Genomic DNA, 27,979 nt, shown 5'->3' on the forward strand with positions numbered 1-27,979 from the left:
ACATCTTTTCTCTCAGGGCACTTACACTCTGTTGTGTATGCACAGTAGATCATACTAGCTTCATTTCTTTCAAGCCTATGCATGTTCTCAGCAGTTGCAGCCCATGTTTCACTGCTGTGTAGCATGGCTGTTCATGCACATAAATCATACAGTCTACCTTTTACTCAAGTATCAACAAAGATATCAACTCAGTGAGATTTGAGAATCAATGACTGTGATGATAACTTATATACAGAAAAAAATAATGATATCATTACTGAGGTAGTGACATTATTACTAAAGTGGTCATAACAACATTATGATAGTGACAATAATACTCTCATTAAGGCGGTGAGCTGGCAGAAATATTAGCACACTAGGCAAAATGCTTAGCGGTATTTCGTCTGTCTTTATGTTCTGAATTCAAATTCCGCCAAGGTCAACTTTGCCTTTCATCCTTTTGGGGTCGATAAAGTAAGTACCATTTGTGTACTGGGGTCAATCTAATCAACTGGACCCCCTCCCCAAAAATTTCAAGCCTTGTGCCTAGAGTAGAAAAGAATAATACTCTCATTAATGATAATAGTGACAGCATTTCATCCATCTCTATATTCTGAGTTAAGATTTCACCAAGGCCAACTTTACCTTTCATCCTTTCAGGGTTAATGAATTAAGTACCAGTGAAACACTGGGGTCCCATAAATTTCAGGCCTTGTACCTTTTGTAGGAAGGATTATTATTATTATTATTATTATTATTATTAAGGCACTGATACTGCTGAATTTCTTATAACCTGGCAGTGCATAATGCAACTCAGTCAATGTTGTTCACTGTGTTTTAGTTAAAGTTATGACCTTCAATCTATTCAGAGTTACCTCTCTTTGGTATTACTCTTTGGTATTACCCTTTGGTATTATCCTTTGGTAACAGCTAAAAGTGCTAGAAACATTGTGTTCTGGAATCCAACAGAGAGCAAATATAGTGTTTTTACACCTTTTACCATAAGAGAGAATTTTTTCTCAATAGTAACTTCAGTGAATTTGTTTTCAGAAGTTGAAATGTATCACAAGCATATTATAACAAGCTTAAACTTTGCTTATATATGTGTGTGTGTGATCATTATCATCATCATTGTCCATGGGTTGGATGGTTTGATTGAGCTGCACCAAGTTCCAGACTGATTTGGCATGGCTTCTACAGCTGGATGCCCTTCTTAATGCCAACCACTTTACAGAGTGTGCTCAGTGCTTTTACATGGCACCGCAATCTGTATATTTTTCTGCTTTGAAAACATCATCTTATTTGTATCGTACAATACTCGTTTTGATGCTTATAAAAAACAAATGTTAGTTTGTTCATATCTATATACATTATATATTAGCTGTTTAGTGTCTAAATTTGCAGATAAATTTGTCAGTGGGCAGTTTAGCTTAATGGTAACAGGTGTTAGTTTCTTTTTGCTTGTTTCAGTCATTTGACTTCAGCTATGTTGGAGCACCACCTTAAAGGGTGTTAGTCAAAGAAATTGACTCCATGACTTTTTTTTTGTAAGCCTAGTACTTATTCTATCGTTCTTTTTTGCTGAACTGCGAAGTTACAGGAACATAGACACACCACCATCGGTTGTCAAGCAATGGCGGGGACACACGCATACATACACACATAACAGGCTTCTTCTAGTTTCTGCCTATGGATCTAGTTGGGAAATTTGGATAATTTTAGCCAATCAACAGACATGGCATTAGCAGCTTGTTACCATGACAACTGCACACTGTGTTGTGGTTCACTGTCTGTGACATATGTTGTTCTATGCTAATTTTTCACACTTGATTTTTCACACCACGAGATTCTTTTCACCCACATGTTTTGTTTTAATTTTTCTTTATGTTAGTATATTACATATTTTTCTGTGCTTGTGTGTGTTAGTACTTTTTGTGCTTTTTCTGTGTTAGTATTTTTACATATTTTTCATTTCATATATTTTTGGGACTCATTGACTCAGATAGCTGGATTTATGATTTCACTAGGTTAATTCTATTCATAAAAATTTTAATTAGGAGTTTTTCTTAAACCGTTAGCTTCACATTTCAACAGCTTAAATAAAATATCAGCCCGCGTAACAGAAACTGAGAGGAATATCATGGAACAGAGAAACTGGGGTGATACAGATAATTTGAATTACTTTTGAATTTTGCATGCAAAAACATATAAGATACAGGTATTCTTTTCCTTGGATCAAATTCTTTGGTAACCAGTGTTATTCTTATCATAGTTTACAAATCCAAGCATGAAAATGTTACTCACCTTTGGAGTTTTGGAGACAGATGCCCCCTTTTCACACACAAACATATACACACACACACACGTACTTATATTTTAATGATATACACAAATACATGATAAGTAATCATAATACTGAAATACGCATGCAGTCAAATATATTGATATTACAAATTTTAAAAAATAGTAAAAACATACAACCAATGAAGAGTAAAAAGAAACAGTAAGATGATGATACATGCTGATTTTATTAGGTATTTCTGTCTCTTTAGAGGTCATTTCACAGATGAAGAGGTCATTTCACAGATGCTAAACTATAAATTTCACAGGGTACAACCCTAAATTGACACTGCTCTACTAAACACAAAAAATTTCTGTCTCGCTATTGGCTATAAATACAGTTTTTTTGATTTTTAAACCTCTGTAACTTTTAACTCCAAGTTTTTTCTCCGCAACATCATACCTTCATAGCAATTAGACTGGAAAACTTTATTATTATAGTCGATTTTCAGATTTTTTTTACTCTCTTTTAAAAAATGCATATTTTGCAAATGAAAAAAACTAGATTCCCCCATCTACTAAATCCACTCACAAGGCTTTGGTAGGCCTGAGGCTATAGTAGGAGATACTTGCCCAAAGTGCCATGCAGTGGGAATAAACCTGAAACCATGTGGTTGGGAAACAACCTTCTTATCACATAGCAACACCTGTGCCTTGCCACACAGCCATGCCTGTGCCTTTCACACAGCGACGCCTGTACCTTATATGTATATATATATATATATATATATATATATATATATATATATATATATATATATATATATAGAAGGGGGTATCCAAAAGAAACTGGAATTGTTTTCTGTGAGACAAGCCTGCAGTAGTTCAGGCTTCTGCCACTAGAAGTTACTTAATGTGACCCTCAGGCATCAGTCTGCTAACTGGTCTGGTTGAGTGAAGTCATATTGCCACTTTGTGTATCTTTGTTTGCAGTGTTTCTCCCCCTGTTCATTGATTTTTGTGATGGCTGAAATGAAGGAACAACATGCTTCCATGAAATTCTGTTTTCTACTGGGGAAAACAACAGCCAAAACAGTTGTCATGTTTCAAACAGCTTACAAGGACGTTTCCATGAGCTAAACACAAGTTTACGAATGGTTTTCATGCTTTTGGAATGGTCACTTGTCACTTGAGGACTAACCTCGTTCTGGGTGACTGTTGACCTCCCGAAAGCTCATTAACTGATCTTGGAGGTTTGTCACAGAATAATTGATGAACTTGTTGATATGATTGGTGAGTCCTGGAGCTTCTGCCAATGAATTTTGAGTGAGGAATTGCGAATGAAAAGAGTTGCAGTAAAATTTGTGACTTGTTTTCTCACGGAAGATCAACATTAATCACAACTGAATGTGTGTCATGAACTGAAAGAGCAGTTGGAAGTGGTGGTCTCATCATCACAATGCCCCCTAACCCTAACCACTTTGGGTGTGGAAGTTTCTGACCAAAAATGACATGACTCTGCTTACCCATCCTCCCTATTCACCCAATGTTGCTCCCTGTGATTTTCTTTTGGTCCTCTGGATGAAAAATGTCCTGGAAGGAAAACGCTTTGCAGTTGTGGAAGAAGTGAGGGAAAAATGATGGGGGCATTAAAAGGCATCCCTTTGCAAGAGTTTCAGGACTGTTTCAAACAGTGGAAAGCATCTGGACTGATATATTGTTTCAAATGGAGAATACTTTGAGGGTAATAAAAATGCAAGCATGTAAAATTAAGTGAATAAAATAATATTGTGAAATTCCGGTTTCTTTTGGGTAACCCTTCATATATAGTGAACATATATAAGCAGACTAAACTTAATATAGATAACATAGAGTAGTTCTCTAACCTCTTCATCCAGTAACTATGCCTCTGCATCAAAAGTTGGCTATTAGAACAATCCTTACTGAGCTGCTATGGAGGTACAAGGGTCACCTGTAAAGTTCATAGGCTGACCACGATATTCACATGGAATGTAACCAAATGAGATTTATTTTTCAACATAGTCTCCGTTGCAGTTCACACACTTCTTCCCTCAATGTTGCAGTGCTTGGATCTCATTAGTGCGAAGTTTTAATCCTGCTGGTCAAACAAATCATCGTCAACAGACATGACATCATCATCACTGCGATACTGGTTCCCAGTCAAGTTTTTTTTCATGTTGGAGAACAGATGATTGTCAGATGAGGCCAAATCAGGAGAAGACAGACGGTGATCAACCAGTTCAAAGCCACAGACATGCACAGCAGCCATTGAAAATAAGGACTTGTGTGCTGGAGCATTGTCCTGATGAAGCAAGATCGCTTTTGTCAGTTTTCCTGGGCTTTTGGTCTTGATAGCTTTATGTAACTGTCTCAGTAGGTTGACATAGTACTCTCTATTGATGGTGTGACCCTTTTGAAGATAGTCAATAAACACAATGCTTTTTGCATCTCAAAAAACCGAAGCCATCACCTTCTCTACAGATGGAACGACTTTGGCCTCCTTTAGGTGAGGAGGGGTGTTTCTTCAAAAATTCCAGGTTGATGTTGAGTGTGCTGGAAGACCATGAGTGAGGCACCCCTCAATTTTTGTTAAAGCATGTCTCTAGGAGAAGGCCATACTGATATAAAACTAAATATGCAGGGAATAGCTTCAAACATTTTTGGGATTTTTTTGCTTGTGCTTGAGATCATGGTACTCCCACATTCCTGGGCCTGTGATCCAGATTGGTACTGGATATCTTGCCATAGTTTGTCTCTGGATCATGTCAGTAGGATAGAGAGGGCCTATGAGGTGCTATGCAAGCTTTGTTGGATGAAACATTTTAGGCTCACAGAAATTGCAGACATGAAACAGGGTGAAGCCAACTGCTGGTGCATGAACCTCATGCATGGGTGTTGCTGGCATTTTGCATCGGCAATAGTTTGTGATGGTCTTCCTTGGTCATGAGTGGACAAACATCATCATCATCACATATATATATTACACACATACACACACACACACACATAAGTATACACACACATACATATATGTGTATTTGTGTGTGTGTGTGTGTGTGTATGTGTATTTAGAAATATATATATATATATATATATATATATATATATATATATATATATACATATACACACACATATATATGTACACATCCCTTCAGGTAGATGGTCCTGCCTGATCTATAGAAAAGGCGTAGGTAGAAACTCCATAAGATGTACCTGGTATAAGCTATAGACACATAAGAGGTGCAGCAGTATCAAAGGAAGGCTAACTGGGGAGATAGATTTTGTGTGTGCCAGATGTAAAGGGGCAATAAACACTGAAAATGTGCCGACAACAGCTTCTGTCACATTCCAGGGGGAAAAACTAGCAGTAGCTGATAGCTTCCGTTGTCTAGGTGACTCTAAGATCATAGCTGCTAGAATAAGAATAGCTTGGGCAAAGTTCAGAGAGCTCCTACTTCTCCTGGAAACAAAGGGTCTCTCACTCAGAGTGAAAGGTAGACTGTATGATGCATGCGTATTATGAACCATACTACACAGCAGTGACACATGGGCTGTGACTGCTGAGGACATCTGTAAACTTGCAAGAAATGAAGCTAGTATGCTCTGCTGGATGTATAATGTCAGTGTGCATAAACGACAGAGTGTAAGCACTCTGAGAGAAAAGTTGGACATAAGAGGGATCAGATGTGGTGTGCAAGAAAGACAACTGTGCTGGTATGGTCATGTGTAGCGTATGGATGAGGACAGCTGTATTAAAAAGTGTCACACCCTAACAGTGGAAGGAACCCGTGGAAGAGGTAGATTTATATATATTTGTTACCAGCAGTAGCAGGAGCTCTCTGAACTTTACCCAGGCTATTCTTAATCTAGCAGCTATGCTCTCAGAACATTCACTCCTGCCACTGACTTAGTCACCTAGGTAATGGAAGCTATCAACTACTTCTAGTTTTTCCCACTGACATGTGACGGAAGCTGTTTTCTGCACATTTTCAGTGTTTATTGCCCTTGTGCATTTGTCACACACAAAAACTGTCTTCCCAGTTAGTCTTCCTTTGATACTGCTGCACCTCTTATGTGTCTAAAGCTTACACTGGGTACATCTTATGGAATTCCTACTTATGCCTTTTCTACAGATTGAGTAGGGCCATATACCTGAAGGGATTTGTGATTTGTCTGCCTTCTTACTTACTAAAATTTTGGTTTTTGCTAGATTCACTCTAAGGCTCTTCGATTCTAGACCTTGCTTCCACACCTGAAACTTCTCCTCTAGTTCTGATAGTGACTCAGCAATTAGAGCAAGGTCATCAGCATAGAGGAGCTCCTAGAGGCATCCTGTCTTGAATTCCTCTGTTATTGCCTGGAGGACTATGATGAATAAGAAGGGGTTGAGGACAGAAACTTGGTGGACCCCTACATCTTCATTATACTCGGAATTCTTCTCTATATTCGTTGCCAACCTTCACCTTACTTACAGCATCTCTGTACATGGCTTGTACAGCTCTCACTAACCATTCATCTATCCCTACTGTCAAAGGCTTTCTCAATGTCAATGAAAGCCAAGTACAGAGGTTTATCTTTGGCTAGGTATTTCTCCTGTAGCTGTCTTTCCAGAAATATAGCATCAGTGTCGCTTCTCATATATATATATATATATATATATGAACTAGCCGGTATACAGCACTTACTCGGTATTACCTGTATCTTTGGGTTTAGTTAAATCCAATACCTTTCTTAACCTTATATATATATATATATATATATATCATAATATTAGGGATAAGAATCCAAAGTTACAGGTTAGAATTCAATTAAAATCAATTTATTAAAAATTAAAATTAAATTAAGTTTCACAGTATTAAATATATATATATATATATATATATATATATATATATATATATATATATAGTTTTAAGGGAAAAAAAACCAAGATTCATGAACTCATCGAGGAAAATCCACTGTTACATATAGAAAAATTAATGAGTAAAAGCACAATAAATAAGTATAATATAATACAAAGTAAATATCATAAGATAAAGATAATAAAACGACTACATGTGTTTCATAACCAATTTTCAAATAGAAAGAAAATTTAAATCGATTAAAATTGATTAAAACTATCGAAAATAAATTCTATTCAAAAATATAGCTATTGTGTAAAGAAAAGGAATAGAAATAAAAATATGAATGAAAATATTATTATGAAAGAAATATTAAACATTATTAATAGAAAAAATTTCAACCCTAATCAAATCGAAGTCTTAGTTTAGGCTAAAATGATACTCTTACTTCTAATTAATTTAGTGTTAAAAAAGGTATCGACTAAAATTATCATTTAAAATCAATTGAATAATATAAAAATACAAAAATACATATTTTAACCGATTTAAATTTTCTTTCTATTTGAAAATTGATTATGAAACACGTGTAGTCGTTTTATTATCTTTAACTTATGATATTTACTTTGTATTATATTATACTTATTTATTGTGCTTTTACTTATTAATTTTTCTAGATGTAACAGTGGATTTTCATCGATGAGTTCATGAACCTTGGTTTTTTTTTTTCCCTAAAACTATATATATATATATATATATATATATATATATATATATATATATATATATATATATACAGGCACAGGCATGGGTGTTTGGTAAGAAGCTTGTTACCCTACCACATGGTTCCTGGCTCTGTCCCACTGTGTGACATCTCAAGCAAGTATTTTCTACTATAGCTTCGGGATGACTAAAGCTTTGTGAGTGGATTAGGTAAACAGAAACTGAAAGAAGCCTGTTGTGTGTGTATTTTAGAATTCCATAAATAATAATAATAGTATTTTATAAGTAAGCTTAAAACTTACAATGACTAAAGAAAATAGTCTAATAATGGAGCATACAAGCCCTTGACAGAAAAAGTAGGTTTTCCCATGCATACGGGAAAATCTATACATACACACACACACACACACACACGACACGTAAAAGCACCCACTACACTCTCTGAGTGGTTGGCGTTAGGAAGAGCATCCAGCTGTAGAAACTCTGCCAAATTAGATTGGAGCCTGGTGTAGCCATCTGGTTGCACCAGTCCTCAGTCAAATCGTCCAACCCATGCTAGCATGGAAAGCGGACGTTAAACAATGATGACGATGATGATATATATATATATACATATATATATATATATATATATGTTGTTATGACCACTATAGCAATAATGTCACTACCTCAGTAATGATATCATTATTTTTTTCTGTATATAAGTTATCATCGATCTTCAAATCTCACTAGCTGATATCTTTGTTGATATTTGAGTGAAAGGTAGACTGTATGATGTATGTGCATGAACAGCCATGCTACACAGCAGTGAAACATGGGTTGTGACTGCTGAGGACACACATAGGCTTGAAAGAAGTGAAGCTTATGCTCTGCTGGATGTGTAATGCCAGTGTGCATACACGACAGAGTGTAAGTGCCCTGAGAGAAAAGTTGGACTTAAGAAGCATCAGATGTGGTATGTAAGACTGACGACTGCGTTGGTATGGTCATGTATTGCATATGGATGAGGACAGCTGTGTGAAGAAGTGTCACACCCTGACAGTGGAGGGAACCTGTGGAAGAGAGAGACAGTGAAACATGGGCTGCAACTGCTGAGAACATGCATAGGCTTGAAAGAAATGAAGCTAGTATGATCTACTGTGCATACACAACAGAGTGTAAGTGCCCTGAGAGAAAAGATGTGGTGTGCAAGACAGACAACTGCACTGGTATGATTATGTATTGCATATGGATGAGGACAGCTGTGTGAAGTGTCATACCCTAACAGTGGGGGGAACCTGTGGAAGAGATAGACCCCCCAAGAAGATATGGGATGAGGTGGTGAAGCATGACCTTTGAACGTTGGGCTTCATGGAGGCAATGACAAGCAACCAAGACCTTTGGCGATATGCTATGCCAAGCACGTCAAGTGTGACCATAACCATGGCCTATGCCAGTGTAGCATAATCGGCCCATTTAAGAGTATCCTTCAATCATTGGGCAATAAACTGTGCTTGAGAAGACCTATTGAATCAAGTGAAATCATTGTCGTGGCCGATGCCAGTACCACCTGACTGACACATAAAAAGCACCATTCGAGCGTGGCTTTTACCAGTGCCACCTGACTGGCTCCCATGCTGGTGCCATATAAGAAGCACCATTTGAGCATGGTCAATGCCAGTACCACCTGACTGGCACGTAAAAAGCACCCACTACACTCTTGGAGTGGTTGACGTTAGGAGGGGCATCCAGCTGTAGAAACCTTGCCAGATCATAAGGCAGTGAGCTGGCAGAAATGTTAGCACGCCGGGCGAAATGCTTAGTGGTATTTCGTCTGCCGTTATGTTCTGAGTTCAAATTCTGCTGAGGTCATCTTTGCCTTTCATCCTTTCGGGGTCGATAAATTAAGTACCAGTTACGCACTGGAATCATTGTAATCAATTTAATCCCTTTGTCTGTCCTTGTTTGTCCCCTCTGTGTTTAGCCCCTTGTGGGCAATAAAGAAATAAGAAACCTTGCCAGATCAGATTGGAGCCTAGTGCAACCTCCTGAGTCAAACCGTCTGACCCATGCCAGCCTGGAAAGCGGACATTAAATGATGATTATGATGATATATATATATATATATATATATATATATATATATATATATATATATATATATATATATATATATAGTTGTACAATAAATTTTCATAAGGCAGAAATAAAAAGCAAGAAATCATATATTTGGTAATAGAGTCAGTATATTGTTTATACAATATTATACATACAGCCTCATAGCAGTCAATTCATAATCTTATGTTAAACAACCTTTCCAAGTCTTGAAATTGACAATCATCAGACAAGGCTGGAAGGAAGAAGGGCATAGCCACTGTTTCAGTCTAACTAGTAATATCATTTAAACTCACAAATATATAAAGAACAACATTAACTTATTTATTGTAGCATGAAATATAAAAGAGCATAATTTCCACATACATAAAGCTTGAAAAATCAAAAAAACATTTTAGCAGTTTAGTTAATTTTGGTGGCGGCGGCACCAGTGGTGGTGGTGGTGGTGAGGGTTAGTATGGTGATGGTTATAAATATTGAACCACTTACTTTTTTGAATGCCATGCCTGATCATGTGATGAGTGACCTTTCCATATCTTGAACACAGTTGATACATTTTGGTGATGATACTGGGTTAAAACACAATAGCTAGCCTGCAGAAGAAGAATATATATCATATATATATATATGTGTGTGTGTGTGTGTGTGTGTGTGATGATCATCATCATTATTTAACGTCTGCTTTCCATGTTGGTATGGGTTAGACGGTTTAACCGGAACTGGTAAGCCAGAGAGCTGCATTGGATTCCAGTCTGATCTGGCATAATTTTTTATGGCTAGATGCCCTTCTTAAAGCCAGCCACTCTGAGAGTGTAATACGTGCCTTTTACATGCCACCGGCATGGGTGCCATTTATATGACACCGGTAAGAGCCATGGCTATGATTTTTGTGTGTCATTTACATGACTTTGGCAAAAGTCATGACTATGGTTTCATTTGGCTTGAGAAATCTACACTTAGCTTGACAAGCACAGCATATCATCAAAGTCTCAGTCACTCTTCATCACCTTGGTGAGGCTCAACATTCAAAGATCATGCTTCATCACCTCATCCCTTGCCGCTATGAAGCTCAACATTTGAATGTCATACTACCAGCAACGGCCACAACTACAATTTCATGAGTACCATTTACAAGACACTTGCAACCTCCATAACTACAATTTCACTTGGCTTGACAAGTCTTCTTGAGCACAACATATCACCAAAGGTCTCTGTCACTATTCATCACCTCTGTGAGGTCCAACATTGTAAGATCATGCCTTGCCACCTCATTCCATGTCTTCCTGGGTCTATATCATTATCATCATCATCATTTAACATCCGTTGTCCATGCTAGCATGGGTTGGACGTTTTGACCAGGGCTGGCAAACTGAGGGGCTGCATCAGACTCCAGTCTTATTTGGCATGGTGCTTTTTATGTGCCACTGGCATGGATGCCTGTTACAAGACACCAGTATCAGCCACATTGCCTCTATGAGGCCCAATGTTCAAATGGTGCTTTTTATGTGCCACCAGCACGGTGCCATTTACATGACACCAGCAACAGCCACAACTACAATTTCATGGGTGCTATTTACATAACACTGGTAATGGCCATGACTATGATTTCACTTGGCTTGATGAATCTTCTCAAGCACCATCTATCGCCAAAGTTTTGGTCACTTGCCATCACCTCTGTGAGGCCCAACATTTAAAGATCATGCTACCAGCAATGGCTACAACTTACAATCTCACTTGACTTGATGAATTTTCTCAAGCTCCACATATCACCAAATGTCTCAGTCACTTGTCAGATCAGACATCTCCATGAGGCCCAACATTTGAAGATCATGTTACCAGCAATGGCTACCAGCTATTGCTACCTCTTCCACAGTTAGGGCTCAGCACTTCTTCACACGGTTGTCCTCATCCATCCACATCACGTGACCATACCAGTGCATTTGTCTCTCTTGAACAATTCTTATGCCTCTTATGCCCAGTTTTTCTCTCAAGACACTTACACTCTGTTGTACATACTCACTGACATTGTACATCCAGCGAAGCATGCTAGCTTCATTTCTTTCAAGCTTACACATGTCCTCTGCAGTCATAGCCCACAATTCACTGCTGTGTAGCATGGCTGTTGACACACAGGCATCATATAGTCAGCCTTTCATTCTGAGCAAGAGGCCCTTTGTAACCAACACAGGCAGGAGCTCTCTGAACTTTGCCCACCCTATTCTTATTCTAGCAGCAACACTCTCAGAGCATCCACCTCTACTGCTGACTTGGTCACCTAGATAACGGAAGCTATCAACTATTTTTAGGTGTCCCTCCCCTCGTATTTGATGGAGTCAATTTTCTATACATTTCTAGTGTTTATTGTACCTGTACATCTGTCACATACAAAGACTATTTTCCCTGTTAACCTTCCCCTGACATTGCTGCATCTCTTATGTGTCCATAGGCTGCACCCAGGAAAATCTTATTGAGTTTCTACCTATGCTTTTTCTACATGTCAAGCAGGGCCATCTACCTGAAGAGATTTGTGATTTGTCTGCTTTCCTACTTACTAAGACTTTGGCTTTTGCTAAATTAACTCTAAGGCCTTTTGATTCTAGACCTCACTTCCACACCTGAAACTTCTCTAGTTCTAGTAGTGATTCAGCTATAAGAACAAGGTCATCAGTATGGAAGAGCTCTATGTATTTTCTATGTGTATGTATGTGTATATGTGATATCTAAATATGTGTACATATAATATCAGGTGCGTATATATCATGTTACTCTGTGGAATCTTTTACAATATGAACTTAATTTAATGAGTAGGTAAAAAGGTTTTTTTGTTTTCCATAATTCACATCGTTTTTGTATTGAGTTTCTAAGTTATAGTTAATTGTTTATTATCTTAAAACATTTTGATATAACTCATCATATGTTAAAGTGTGCATGTGTGTGTGTGTGTGTGTGTGTGTGTGTGCGCGCGCGCACGTGCGCATGCATGTGCGCACACGCGTGTATGTACTGGGCATAAGAGAAATCAGATGCAGCATGCAGAAAGACATGAGATGAAGCAGCGAGGACCGATCTCAAAATGTTGAGGCCTTGTAGAGGAAATGATAATGGACTGAGATGTCTAGTGATATGAGGTTCTTGAGAAGTCCTGCCCTCCTCACAGAAACTGAGTTCTGGAAGTGCTTTGTGTTCCATCCACATGTAGCATTAAATTATTCACTCATCCTACCCAATAAATCAAACTACATCTCTTTTTCTTCTCTTCTTCATATTTCTTATTTTATATGCACTATGCTTATATTTCCTTCCCCACCCTTGTGGCCCAATCCTATCCTTCCTGCCCTGTTCACTGTATCATTGCTATCCTGTTGTCCTTCCTACATATACCAAGGTTTCACTAGTCATTGCTACCCCCACTCTCCTCTCTTTTTGTATTCATCTAAACTCCTTACTCATGTACTTTTGGTAATCCTCTACCATTTATTTATATTCTCATCCTTGTACCAAGAAAGTATGTTCTAGCACATCACCATCATATTTCTTGCTCTCTTCCACTCTCATTCTCATTCATTCTCGCTCATTCTCTTCCTCTCTCTATCTCTCTCTCTCTCACTCTCTTTCACTTTCTCCCTCTAACTGGGGTAACAATGTATCAATCTCTACAGCAAAACACCAGCTTCTGTCTCTCTGTCATACTCTAACCTGTCATAACTTGACACAAAGCCACCTCCTCCAATATCACTCCACCTCTCAAAGGATCTTTGTCTTGCAGGTTATTTTATGACTTTGCCTGTGCTGGTGCCATATGAAAAGTACCCTGTCCACTCTGTAAGTTGGTTGGCATTAGGAAGAGCATCCAACTGTAAAAACTATGCCAAACAGACCTCACTTGTGCTGATGTTGGTGCAATGTAAAAAGCACCCAGGCCACTCTGTAAAGTGGTTGGCATTAGGAAAGGCATCCGACCATGAAAACCATGCCAAAACAGACCTTGCCATTGCTGGTGCCACATAAAAGCACTCAGTCCATTCTGTAAAGTGGATGGTGCTGGAAAGGGCATCCATTTGTAAAAACCATGCAAAAACATACAGTGGAGCTTGGTGCCATCCTCTGGCTTGCCAACTCCTGTGAAACCAGCCAACCCATGCCATCATGGAAGACAAACATTAAATGATGATGATAATGATGATATATATACATGTGTTTTTGTGTGTGTGTGTGTGTGTGTGTGTGTGTGTGTGCACGTGTGCATGTGTGTGTGTGTATGTGTATCTATTTGTGTATGAGTATACACATACACATACATAAATAAATTATTTGTTATCAAAGTCAAAACAGCCATTTAGAGACAGATAAGTTATTTTAATTAGTCAAAAATATTCTCTTAAAGTACAGAAGGAGTACAATGACTATGAACAGAGGAGGAAAAAAAATCTTTGAACCAGGTTATACTTAATTCAACCAGAGAATATGTATATGTATGTGTATGAGAGAAAGAGAGAGAGAGAAAGAGAGAGCGAGAGAAAGAGAGATAGAGAAAGAGTGAGAGAGAGAGAGAAAGAGAGTGTGTGTATGTGAATGTGTGTATATAAGTGTATGTGTGAATGTGTGCATATAAGTGTGTGTGTATGCGTCATCCTTGCAAGTAAGTTTTAACTTTATATTTCTGACGCGACTCTATCTTTGTTTCTTTCTCCCCCTCTCGTTCTTCCATCTGTTGTTCTTTGCCTCTCCCCTTCACTACTATATCTCTCTCTTCCTCCCTGTCTCTTGCTGCTCACCTATATTCTACTTCCTTCCCTTTTTCTCCCTCTACCACTCTTTCTCCTTACCCCTCACTGGTCACATGTGCCCAGCTACGTCTTTTTGCAACGTCCTGTACCCAGATATGCATCTATATATAGATGTAGATGTAGGTATGTACATACATGTACGTATATATGCATATACTCATATATTTTTTGTATTATATATATATATATATATATATATATATATATATATATGTATGTATGTATGTATGTATGTATGTATACACACACATATATACATTGCACACAGATATTCTAAAAAGTAAATAGCCACCCCAAGATGCAGTTTGGTTTTGTGCCAAGGAGAAGCACCACTGATGCTATATTTCTGGTAAGACAGCTGCAGGAGATAAACCTCTGTACTTGCCTTTTGTTGACATGGAGAAAGCCTTTGACAGGGTTCCCCAATCCCTTATATGGTGGTCAATCTGGTAACTATGGATAGACAAGTGGTTGGTGAGAGCTGCCAGGGATGCTGTCAGTAAGGTGAGTGTTGGCAATGAATATAACAAAAATTTCTGGGTAGAGGTAGGGGTTCATCAAGGATCAGTCCTTAGCCCCGCCTTGTTCATCATAGTCCTCCAGGCAATAACAGAGGAATTTAAGACAGGCTGCCTCTGGGAGCTCCTATATGCTGATGACCTTGTTCTTATAGCTGAATTACCACCTGAACTAGAGAAGTTTAAGGCGTGGAGGCAAGATCTAGAATTGAAGAGCCTTAGGGTTAACCAAGCAAAACCCAAAGTCTTACTAAGTAAGAAAGTAGACAAATCAGAAATCCCTTCAAATAGATGACCCTGCTTGGTCTGTAGGAAAGGTATAGGTAGAAACTTCATAAGATGTACCCAGTGCAACCAATGAACTCATAAAGGGCACAGCAATATCAGAGAAAGGTTAACAGTTTTTGTATGTGGAAGGTGAACAGGTACGATTAAAACTAAAAATGTATAGGAAATAGACTCCTTCAAATGCCAAGGGGAAAAACTAGAAGTAGTTGATAGCTTCCATTATCTAGGTGACCAAGTGAATAGTAGGGGTGAATGCTCCGAGAGTGCAGCTGCTGGAATAAGAATAGGTTGGGCAAAGTCCAGAGAGCTCCTACCTGTGTTGATAACAAAGGGCCTCTCCCTCCAAGTGAAAAGCAGATTGTATGATGCCTGTGTGCAAACATGCTATGCAGCAGTGAAACATGGGTTGTGACTGCAGTGAACATGTGTAGGCTTGAAAGAAATGAAGCAAGCATGCTTCACTGGATGTACAATGTCAGTGTGCATGCATGACAGAGTGTAAGTGTCTTGAGAGAAAAGTTGGGCATAAGAGGCATCAGCTGATGTTTGTAGAGACCACAGCTTATGGAGAACTAGCCCATAGATTTTGAAAAGCTCTGAAGGAGGCTAAACTCAACATTAAGATCGTCGAAAAGCCAGAGAGCTCCATCAGATCACAACTATGTAGGACGTACCCCTTTGAGAATACCACATGCACCAATGATAACTGCATGGTATGTAAGATTAACCCTGGCATTAACTAGAAATGTAGTCTACAGCATAAAGTGCATAGTGGGTGCTTGTAAAGACAAGAACATAATATACATAGTGAGACATTTAGAAGCATTGCGGAGAGACTAAATGAACATTTGAGACTATATGACGACAAAAATCCATCCTCCATACTCTACCAACATGCCAAAGACCAACATGGAGTCAAACAGGGTCAACTTGACATCTGCATTTTATCCAAGCACCCGAAGGACACAACACTCAGACAAGTACAAGAGTACGTCCTCATTGATGAAACATTTCCAGTACTAAAGAGGAAATATACATAGGTGTCATACCTACAGTTTATATAGTCACACAAACCCATATACAGACACACACAAACATGCACACACAGGGAGACAGAGGTACACACACAAACACACACACACATACAGACACAAACATACATACACACACAAACATAGCCACAAATACACACGCACAAACACACACAAACTCACACGAACATGAACACACAAGCACATGGATATGCAGAATACATACATACATACATACAAACATGTATACATGCATACACGCATATGTATATGCATACACATGCACACGTACATGCATATACACAGACATACAGTGTACATACATACATACAAACGTGCACATATGCATACATGCATACACACACATACATACATGCATACACATGTGTATGCGCACGCACACGCATGGACACAAAAAAAAAAAAAAGAACGCAGTCCCGATAACAAACAGAGTTAACGACTATTGAAAAGGTTGCAAGACGCAACAAAAATTTTAGTAAAAATAAATAAGCAAATGAGTGGAAATCAGACTGGTGAGTGTGTTAAATTAAGGCACTAAAAGAGAATAACTCTTCCCAGACACAATGAAATATGCTTCAACACACAAATTCACATAAAGAATCTTGCAAACAAAATATAAAAACCAAATATTTTTTTTATTTCGTCAAAAGCCTTTTGGCAATTTTCCAACCAATTCCATTTCATATCTTTTTTTTCAGCAGATTATTCACTGCATATTTGGAATATAATTTTGGTAATAATTTGCCAATCCTAAAAATGCTTGTAAGGTCACTATATTAGTTTGGGGGGGGGGGCGTATTTTTTATTGCATCTGCTCTTGACGGGTCTGTTTGAAGTCCATTTCTGTCAATGATTTGTCCTAAATATCTTATTTTCGGTAAGAAAAAACCACACTTTTCCTCGCTCAAAGTAAAGCCGAAATCCCTAATTTTTTCAAATATATATTTTATGAGCTCTACATGTTGATCCCTGGATTCGCTTTTAATGAGTATATCATTCAGATATGGAATTGCGAATATTTCTAAATTTCTTTTCAATTCGTCTGACGACTTATTTGTACTGGAGGAAGAAACATTTACATTTTTACAGAAAAGATTTATGGGAAGGTCCCATAAATTAAACAATTCCATCCAGTCAGTACCGAACAAGTTTGTTGTTTTATTTAACACAAAAACTTTAGCCTTTAAGGCTTTTCACGAAATGTAGTGTTATCAATTCGCCCTTAAAATATAATGTTTTTTTCTGAAACATCATGGGCAATTTTCATGGTTTTATTTAATTTAGGTCTCCCGATCTTTTTCGATATATCTGTGTTAATTACTGAGATGTCGCTGCCTGTATCCAATTGTAACTTTACGTTTGTGTTATTAAGTTTTACTTACACAAATTTTCTTTGGGGCTTGTTCTTATTTTTTGTTACTGATAATCCATTTACGTGATTTTTTTCTGTTGAACCATTTTTTACGTTCTGTCCTACAGTGTGACTTTTATGGCCTATTTTACTACACTTGTAGCATTTTATATTATTAAATGGACAGTTATTTTCAAAATGTCGACCACTGCACCTATAACATGAATTCAGTCTTGATATTTTTTTGTCTATTTTCTTATTTGTTACCGGTCGACACGCTTGAATCTGAGAATAATTTTTCTCTTCAATTTCATTTGCGTCATGTCATAGATTAATAATCCTCTGACATTCTTCTGCTACTGCCTGCAGAGTTAAATTTTGGTCCTATTCTAATTTTGTTAATATCCGGGAACATATATTTACGTCTTTGCTTGCAGTAAACCACTGAACGAAAATTAAAGACTTGAACATGTCCGAAGTCAACTCATTCAATTTGCATTTCTCACACTCCCTGTTAACCACTCCGGTATAGGTGACGAAATCTTCATCTCTTTTGATCAATTTTAAACATTACCAGCGAGTATTGAATAGGAACTTCTTTCACTGAAAATTTTCAATAGAATATTAGTTAGAAAATTACTACTTTTAAATCTCTCAACGTGAGATATTCAGCAACAGTACTTTGTAGTAAAGATTATTTGCCAACATAACATGGCAGTCCTGGTTTAGGAAGAATGTTGCTGTAATTTAACCCCAGGAGACATCGTCTCCAGTTGGCTATACGACACGATCTGTGTCCTTACATTTTCAAACAAAGGAATCTAACACCCCACTCAGCTCAAAACAATATCTGTGTATCGTGATTCTGGGTTATTTTCCTTCATCAGCACAGAGACGATGTCTCCTGGGGCTAAATTACAGCAACATTTGTCCTAAACCAGGACTACCATGTTATGTTGGCGAACAATCTTTGCTACAAAGTACTGCTGCTGAATATCTCACGTTGTGAGATTTAAAAATAATAATTTTCTAATTTATAGATCAGTGACTAGTTGCCACTTTGAAAACTATACATTTCGAACGGGAATTTGGCAGTGCCACCTCCACCCGAACAATTTTTCTTGAATCTGCATCCTTTTTTTCTACTGCTACCTAACTGTTGTGTGAGTTCGTTTCTGTTCGTGTTTTTTTTTGGGGGGGGGGCATTTTTACGTATTTTTTTAACTGTTGTCTATTTGACGTACAGTAATCTTCGCTCTGCGGGGCAGAAAATCTGTTTTTGTGAACCTTTACAGGTTATTTTTGAAAATCTCTTCTGTCATTTGTGACAGTGTTTCTTGAATCATGGAACACGACCTAACATTCACTATGGATTTCCCCGAGATGGGAGAGGATAAGAATAACGAGAAACCAAAGGAAACTCAGGATAAACAAAGTCTTTCCCATGCCATAGGTGGTAATGTCGAACTGGAAGTTGCAATGGAAAAGCTCTTCCAGTTCAGGAATTTAATACACAAAACCGGCGAAGAAACTAAACTGGTACCGCCCCATGAAATAGTGCAGAGCATAAAGGAAAAAACTGTAGAGTAAAAAGTATACAACATAAAAGAGAAAAGGATTACCGACGCGGAAGATGAAGTGATTGAACGGTGCATGGCACCCATATGGAATAAAATTCGTTACGTTAGCTGAGGAGTGAGAAGTAGAAGCTCATTTCGAGTCGGCTAGCGTAGCAAAGGAAATTTCTACTCAGATGTTATAAAACGATGAAATTATATGTTGCTGCCCACATATTTAGGGCATAGAACAGCCAACGTAACGGTAGAAGACATACCAGTAGGCTATGAAGTTATGTTGGTAGCAGCTGCGGTTATTTTCGATGCAGAAGGGAAATTGTCTATACTAAGCGTGAGGAAGAAAGAACCAATCAACTGGAAAGGTCAAATGTTAGAAATGGTCATCCAGGCAGATAATTCTACTCTGGAAAGTTTGCCCGATAGTCTTCGTGGGGGAGGGGCATACAATTCGTGTATCGGTGGAGGGACGTAGGCCCAGGTGTTTTAAGTGTGGATGTGGACAGAAGGGTCACATTCGCTTCACCTGCATGAAGTAAAAAATAGTGGAAGCCCCTCGTCAAAGCTCAGAGAAAATTACAGAGAAAGACAAATGCGAAAACGTTGCAGCAACAAAGCAAAAGAACGAAAAAAAAAAAAATGAAAAACAAAAGGATGAAAAAAGACAAAATGAAAAACAAAATGATAAACAAAATGATGATGGAAAAAACCAAACAAAAGAAAAAATACAAGAGCAAATGGATTTAACTCAAGTTACCTACAAACATAAGAAGTCTAACACCCCGTACTCCCCACCCCAAACAAAAAGAAAAATTGCAAACACTGACGAACAACAACAAAAAATTCCCCAATTCCACCCCGCTGGTACTACGTTGATAGGACAACGTTTTAACATACCCAACCCCCAACTCCAAAAGGACACAAAAAAACAGACAGAATTGTGGCGATTAATGTGAAAGGTGAGAGGGTGTTGTGCTTAATAAAAGCTCACCCCAGAATAAAATGTTTTAATGTAACAGACAAAGAGGCTGAATTTAGATATGCAAAGGTCGGCGAAGAGGAGTGGAGAGAGAGATTCCTCCAAGAGCATGTAAAAGACAATCTTATCAAAGATATCACCCAGGAGGTGATAACTGGGAAACTTGTCATCAGCCCGGTAGTCACACCAACCCAGAGCCCGGTGGCAACGCCGATGAAAAGCCCAGCAGCTACGGAGAGTACTGGAGAAGCAGGCAGACAAACACTGCCATTCTCCCTCTCACAACCGTGAGTAGAAAATTTTCTTTTTTCTTTCTTCGATGATTAAGTGAGGTTGTTTAAATGTGCGTGGAATGGCGTCGAGATGGAAACAGGCTTGTTTCCTGGACGACCTCACGACACATAGAATAGATGTGGCTATTGTAACCGACTCCAAGATGAGTGGACGTCAAGCATTCACGCCTCTTCTAAATGATTACGAGAAATTTATTTCTCCTAGCCAAGGAGGAGATGCAGGCGTAGCAGTCCTTATCAGGAAGAACTTGGACTTACAGGTAAGTACTGTCTTTCTGGACCCAGAAGGTAGGCTGGTTGTCCTGGATGTGACACATGTAAGCAATCCTTGAGGCTGGTAGCTGTCTATGCTCCTAAGGAGTGTAGGCAGTCTGGTTTTTACCGTGACCTGGAGCACTTTCTAGTGACGTCTAAAACGGTAGCTTTGGTAGGGGACTTCAACACTATCCTCGATGCACGGGTCGATAGTGTGGGCTCAACCGATAGGAAAGGGAATCCTTCCCTCAAGGGTTTACTAGAGACCTATAATCAAGTAGACTGTTACCGACTGGATGAGCCGAGCGTTCCACAGTGGACGTAGAGTAACAACGATGGCTCACTCAGATCATACCTTGATAAGGATTTGTTAAGGAAAGAGATAAGAATAGTGTTAGCTGTCCACAATTTTGTATTGTGCTTTACACGGATCATAAACTTGTGAAGTGTGAGGTACATGTAGATAAATGTCATAGACAGGGACCCGGGTATTGGAAAACGAACAAGTCTATTTTGACTTGTGAAGCTTTCCGTAACCGGATTAAGATGTTAGTTCAGAGAGCATTATGTGGCACCATCATTAATAATAGATGGTGGCACGCCCTCAAAACGGCCATCCGTTTGGAGTCCGTTAGATTTAGCAAGCAGCTAAGTTTAGATAGGACTAGAATAGAGTGTGATTTAGTTAAGAACTTAGACGAAGTAATGGAGTCTGGCTTTGTATCTAGATTGTTGGCAGCGAGAACGGTCTTGCACCGTCACCTCAACGCCAAGCATGAAGGTTGCAGAGTCAGAGCTAAGCTACGTGCAGAGAAACGAGAAGGTATTAATGTTGCCGGATGGGTACGTCGTGAGGAGAGTCAGAGAGGTAAAAAGTCCTCTATAAAGTCTTTAACGGACGAACAGGGACACAATATCTATGGACAGGAGGAAATGCAGAAGGTCTTTCACCAGCATTTCGCTTGGTCGTTTGGGGAGGGTGGTCTGCTTGAGCAGGGGGGGGGTCTTAAAGGACTTCCTAGAAGGTGGGCCGCAACTCTGGGCGCGTGAGGAAAATGCTGTGAAGGACCAATCACTCCCCTGGAGGTTAGAGAGGTGTTGGCCGGGTGCGCCGGGGAAAAGTCGCCAAGGCTAGATGGTCTGCCCTATGAGTTTTATCGTTGTATGCCGGACTTGTTCGGGGATATACTGGCAGGTGTCTATGCAAACTGGCAACAGAATGGGAGGATTCCCAGTTCTGTGAGCCGGAGAGTTGTGACACTGGTCCAGAAAGACCCGAGCAAGTGGGATAGTATTAGTAATTACAGGCCCATAACTCAACTTAATGTAGAGTTAAAGATTTTGGCCAAGGTGTTAGCGAAAAGGTTGACGGCTGTCGTGGAGAAACTTGTTGGGAAGGCACAGACATGTGCAATCCCAGGCAGGTCGATCCAGGACAATCTTCACCTTCTCTGCTACACTTTAGACAAGGTTGGGAAATTAGCCTGCAAAGGAGGGGTATTGGTCCATTTAGACCAAGGTAAAACGTGCGATAGGGTGGACCATCGGTATCTGGAGGCGGTCCTCGAAGCGGCTGGGCTGGGCCCAGGCTTTCGCGTGTCGTTCTCCGCTATGTACAGCCGCATCAAGTCCACAGTCCCGATAAACGGTTACCTAACACAGCCCTTCTCGATCAAGCGTTCAGTTCGTCAAGGGTGTCTCTTGTCTCCGCTTCTGTACATTTTGGCTCTTGAGCCAATGCTGCAGAAGTTGGAGAAGTTAGGAGGCAACCCAAATGAAATCGGATGCGGTAAGTCTGTTTCTGCTTATGCGGATGAGGTCACCCTCATCGTGTCCAACGAAGCACAGCTACCTCGTGTAGATGATGCTCTCCATAGAAAGAAGCGGTGACAGGGGCAAAAGTTAACAAGGACAAGTCCATCGGTTTGCGCCTCAGTACCTGGAGGAACAAGCCAATATTGTCCAGTGTCATTGGACACTAGACAGATGGTCCTATTAAGTTGCTTGGAGTTTGGTTTGGCCCAGGCTCTCAGACAGAGAAGAATTTGAGCAAGGTAGTGGACAAGGTGGAGGCCATAGTAGGGAAATGGTCCGGAAGGACTGTGTCCTTGAAAGGAAGGGCGGAGGTGGTACAGGTGGTCATGGCATCTGTAATCACCTACTGCTTGTCCGTTGTGCCTTGCCCCGATTCGTGGCTAAACAAGTTGGGACGACTCTTCCACTTTTTGTGGAAGAGAGGAAAGCCACTTGTAAGGCGCTCTGTTTGCTGCCAGGAACCGTTAAAGGGTGGGCTGGGAATGCCCTGACTAATGATGCACAGACATGCGTTGAGGCTGAGACATCTCTGGCACCACCTGGAGGGTGATAAGGTGTGGAGTCAGCTGGCGGTTTCATTAAAAGATGGAATCTGACTTTATGGCAGAAGGAGTGCCGACAGGCACTCTGGCTGATCCACAAGACAGGCAAGGCCAGTAGCGGGAATACCACCTCGGTGTTCTATAGAGGGCTGGTAGAGGCAAAAAATGATGATGTCCTAGGAGGGGCTCTGGGGTTCGATGAGAACCAGCTTGCCAACCTGTTTAAAAAAAACTTTCAGGCCGGGGTACTTGGACAACTTCCCAAAATCTCTGGCCTGGCAGTGCTACAGGAACGCTTTACCTGTTCGCGATAAGTTATCTAGGCACGGTTTGTCAGTGTCACCGACGTGTCCAAGATGTGGGCTGGACGATGAAACCGTCCAGCATGCTTTTGTACAATGTCGGGAGCTGTCTAGCTTGATAAGTTACGTTGAACACTTGTTGTCGTATCTGGGACAAGTACCGCTGTCGGCTGGATCTATAATAAAGATGATACTGCCAACTGGACTCTCAAAAGAAGGTAAGGCTTGTTTTTACTGTATGGTTACAGTACTGAAAGAGTGTGTTTGGAGGACCAGAATGGAAGGTTTTGTGACAGGGTCGTTCGTCTCTGGCCCTGGTTTGCTTTTCTACTTCAGATACCATCTGAAGAGCAAGATGGGGGTGGGGGATGGAGAGGAAGACCTTGCCACCGAGTGAATACGAGAAACATTGGAAGGATGTGATGAGAAAGGTGGGTGATAGTAACCCAGCTTAATCATCGATGAAAGGAAAAGTTAGTTGCTGGGCAGTATAGGCTGTCGGGTACGGTATTTTGAACTTTTATTCTTTCTCATACTTTGCGTTTTTTAAAAAAAAGTTCTTGTTAAAGGTAAAAATTAATCATATAACTAAAGTATATCATAATTAAATTTTTAAATAGTCACATTCGAACTCATTTAACATTTTTGTATTTGTTTGTCCTGTAATGTAATTTCTATGTTCTGATCATAATGATCCTAATAAAGATTTCACCTCTAGCTGAACAATTATTCTGTACTGATGAAGGAAAATAACCCGGAAATCGCGATACACAGATATTGTTTTGAGCTGAGTGGGGGTGCTAGATTCCCTTGTTCGAAAATGTAAGGACACAGATCGTGTCGTATAGCCAGCTGGAGATGATGTCTCCTGGGGTTAAATTACAGCAACAATCGTCCTAAACCAGGACTGCCATGTTATGTTGGCAAATAATCTTTACTACAAAATATTAATTGTTTCATTGAAACAAATCCCACCTGGCTTCTTTGGTAGAATATAATTACTATATTTTTCGTGTTCAGCAGGGGATAACTTTCTTAAAAGTAGTCGTACTTTTTCTCATTGGACCAACTTTTATACTCTTCTTTGAAGATTTCGTTGTAACTACAAAAATATGCAGAAAAGGTAATACCTTCTACAACATTAATTCCAGCAACTGTTGGTTTTATTGTTGTTGCTGTTGTAGTTGCTGCTGCTGTAACTGCTTTGTTGTTGCTGTAGTTGGTGTTGCAACTGCACCATGGAGGCCAATAAGTTCTCCATGTTAAATGATTTTTTCTTTGGTTTTGCACCAAAAACAAAAAGTTTTAAATGTCCAATGCAAGCTTCAGACAACTCGTCGCCACTTTTATATCTTTGTATTGGATATATAATATCCAATATAAGCAGGGGAAGAAAGTATATTCACAACACACTACTATTACTATTACATGAAACACAATGCTCTATATCAAAGGCTCACAGTGAACTGCTCACCAACCCAAACTCCCAATCGCTCACAATTCTTTGTTTTATAACAATGAGTTAGTCCACATTTTAGTCACTTGACGGGTGGTTATGATCCTTCCACAACAGAATGTCACAAGAAAAAATCTCAAGATGGATTTTTCAAGTCAACCAGCAAGCGACTTAAGAGTAGACCAAGAATGAGTTAGATGGATAATATCTATGGTCTCAGTTGGTCGTGCTTGGGAATCCAGTCAGAAAGTCTAATGACAGTTGCAATGAAGGAGGTGTCTGAGGATTCTACCACATAACCCTCCCAGGAATAACTGGTAGAGAAAATAGATGGATGGATGGATATTTTGGATATAAAATTGTTAAGACAGTTTCATTCACAGAAAGAGTAAAACGAAATATTGTCATGAGTGTCTTACCTGTTTTCTTGCTGTGTGATTACTTCCTCTTGTTGACAGTAATGTTGCTGTTGTTGTTGATGTTGTTTTTGATTAGTCTTGGTTTCTCCTCTGTTCTCAGTCACCAGATATGTCTAGTTGTCTGCACCCTCACAAAGTATTTAAGCATATCTGTCTGCCACACTATTTAAAGACTTCACCTGAAGAAGGAGTCACCTACTTCAGCTTGTTTTTGGCTGATGAATGTTGTTGGAGGGTGTGAAGGTGGAAGAATGGTTGGTTGGGGTGAATGAGGTGGAAGTAGTGGTAAATGGGGTGATGGTGGTGGGTTGTGCATGTGTATGTGTAACAGTAGTCTCATTTATTCTTGATATTGTGCTCATGGTTGTGATAAATTATACTGTTGTTGTTTATGGAGTTGGGGTCTTGTTGTTGTTGTTGGTGGTGTTGGTGGTGGTAGTCTTTTACAATTGGTTCGGTGCTTCTGAGTAAACAGATGATGTCATGAAATCAAAGATAAGAAGCTTGACTTGACGAAGGCAGTTAAATTCGGAAATTGGCAGTGAATGACAATGACAACAATGATGATAATGATGATAATAATGATAAATTCATATTTATTTGCCAAAAACAACCCTAAAACAAAACATTTAATTACAATAGCAATGATAATAAAAATATTTAGGAGTTATCAATGTGTAAATTATACAAACACATGCACGCATGCATACACACACACACACACACACACACAAATGCATAAAGACACTCATGCAACCATAAGGTCTTGGGTTCAGTCCTACTATGTGGCACCTTGGGCAAGTATTTTCTGCAATAGTCAATCAGAGCTTTGTGATTTGGTAGACATAAACTAAGTGGAAGCCTGTCATCTATATATATGTGTGTGTGTGTGTGTGTGTGTGTGTGTGTGTGTGTGTGTGTGTGTGTGTGTGTATGTGTGTGTGTGTACATGTATGTATAAACATATATATATTATATATATATATATATATATATATATATATATATATATATATATATATATGTAATGTATATATATATATATCTATATATATGTATACATTTATATGTATACATGTATGTATGTATAAACACATATATATATATATATATATATGCATGTATAAATATATATATATATGTAATGCATATATATATATATGTGTATATATATAAATGTATGTATATATGTACATATGTATGTGTGCGTGTGTGTGTATATATATAAATATATATATAAACACCCATAAGGAAGTTCTTTTTCCATTCATCAAAGTGAATGGTGCCTTGGCCAGGAAAAACTGATGTCATCAGACATAGGGTGTTTTGGCCTTGAACCATAACACCCTTCTATTGGTGAGTCAGCAGAAGTGGCCAAGTCACTGCTCCTCATCTCCTGTCTTCCAGCTTAACTCCTCTCTCCTGCTCCAAAGCCAACAAGAAGTTTTCTCAGCTACCTCTCCCATCCTGTGTACAACCACCCTTCACTCTTTTCCTCTCAATCCAATGGCTGTAAGTATCCTCAATGTTGACTGAGCAGGGAATCCCCTACAGCCAACCTTGACTTGGAAAAGCTGTACCTGCCATCTCTTCTCCCTGCATTCCTGCAGAAGACTCATATTTGGCACGCTTCCATTCATGGGCCTCATCATACCCACTCTTCCCACAAGACTGAGTTCAATTAGGATGATTTTCTTGGTCTTTTCATTCCACAGGACTACATCTGGCCTCAGGGTTGTATGGAAGATCTGGGGAAACTGCAATCTCTCCTTTAGGTCCACTTTCATATCTCATGGTTGAGATCCATGCAGCAAGCTATGTACTGTTTTTGCTGACTTTACTAGCTTCTCTCCCTCTTTCACTAACTTAATAGCTGCTGTTGCCTTTCCCTGGTGATGATGTTTCTTGTGTCTTTCCTGCTCCAGGGCGTGAGCAAGTTTTGCAAGCACCCTATCATGGTGCCATTTATATCTGCCTTGAGAGAGTGCTATTCTGCACTCTGATAAGATGTGTGCTAGAGTTCCCCTTTCTCCACACTGGAATGTCATACAGCGTCAATAACCATATGAGTAACTCTGGAACCCCACCTTTCTGAATAGAAGTGTTTATATAGCCATTCTCAGTCATGTATAAAGTCACCATTTTGGCCAATATGGAAAAGGTTTTCCCATCAACAGACAGGAGTGAGATGGTTCTGAACTGGTTAATGGCCGCTGAGGAGATTTGGCACAAAACATCCTTTTGCCTTCTTCCAGTATGGTGGAATGATACTCTTTGTCCAGATTTCTTTTATTAGCCACACAGGGCTCAACGAAGATGGGACAAATACAATGTAGAGCTTTTCTTTTTGGGAGGGGGAAGGAAGGAAAAAAAAAAAAAAAAAAAAAAAAAATTGGTGGTGTCGATCAAA

General features: G+C 39.2%; 1 protein-coding gene and 1 pseudogene across 3 annotated transcripts in view; one reads left to right on the plus strand and one right to left on the minus strand.

Moving 5' to 3' along the window:
• The window catches only part of LOC106882406 (4-aminobutyrate aminotransferase, mitochondrial), a 205,254-nt gene that overhangs the window by 138,131 nt on the left and 39,144 nt on the right, over nt 1–27,979 (minus strand). Inside the window, exons 2-3 of one of the 3 annotated variants that reach the window (XM_089340566.1) lie at nt 25,570–26,032; nt 10,428–10,531 (exon numbers count right to left, since the gene is read on the minus strand). In XM_089340566.1, coding sequence (XP_089196692.1) covers nt 10,428–10,494 — 67 coding nt within the window. In that variant the 5' untranslated portion in view covers nt 10,495–10,531; nt 25,570–26,032. Of the gene's footprint in view, nt 1–10,427; nt 10,532–25,569; nt 26,033–27,979 lie in introns of those variants that run through there. The other 2 variants (XM_089340569.1, XM_089340568.1) reach the window with 2 other exon arrangements.
• LOC149131317 (uncharacterized) lies at nt 19,279–20,778 on the plus strand (annotated as a pseudogene).

The sequence above is a fragment of the Octopus bimaculoides genome, chromosome 23, assembly GCF_046866305.1.
Source record: "Octopus bimaculoides isolate indiv1 chromosome 23, ASM4686630v1, whole genome shotgun sequence".
In the NCBI taxonomy this organism is placed as follows: domain Eukaryota; kingdom Metazoa; phylum Mollusca; class Cephalopoda; order Octopoda; family Octopodidae; genus Octopus; species Octopus bimaculoides.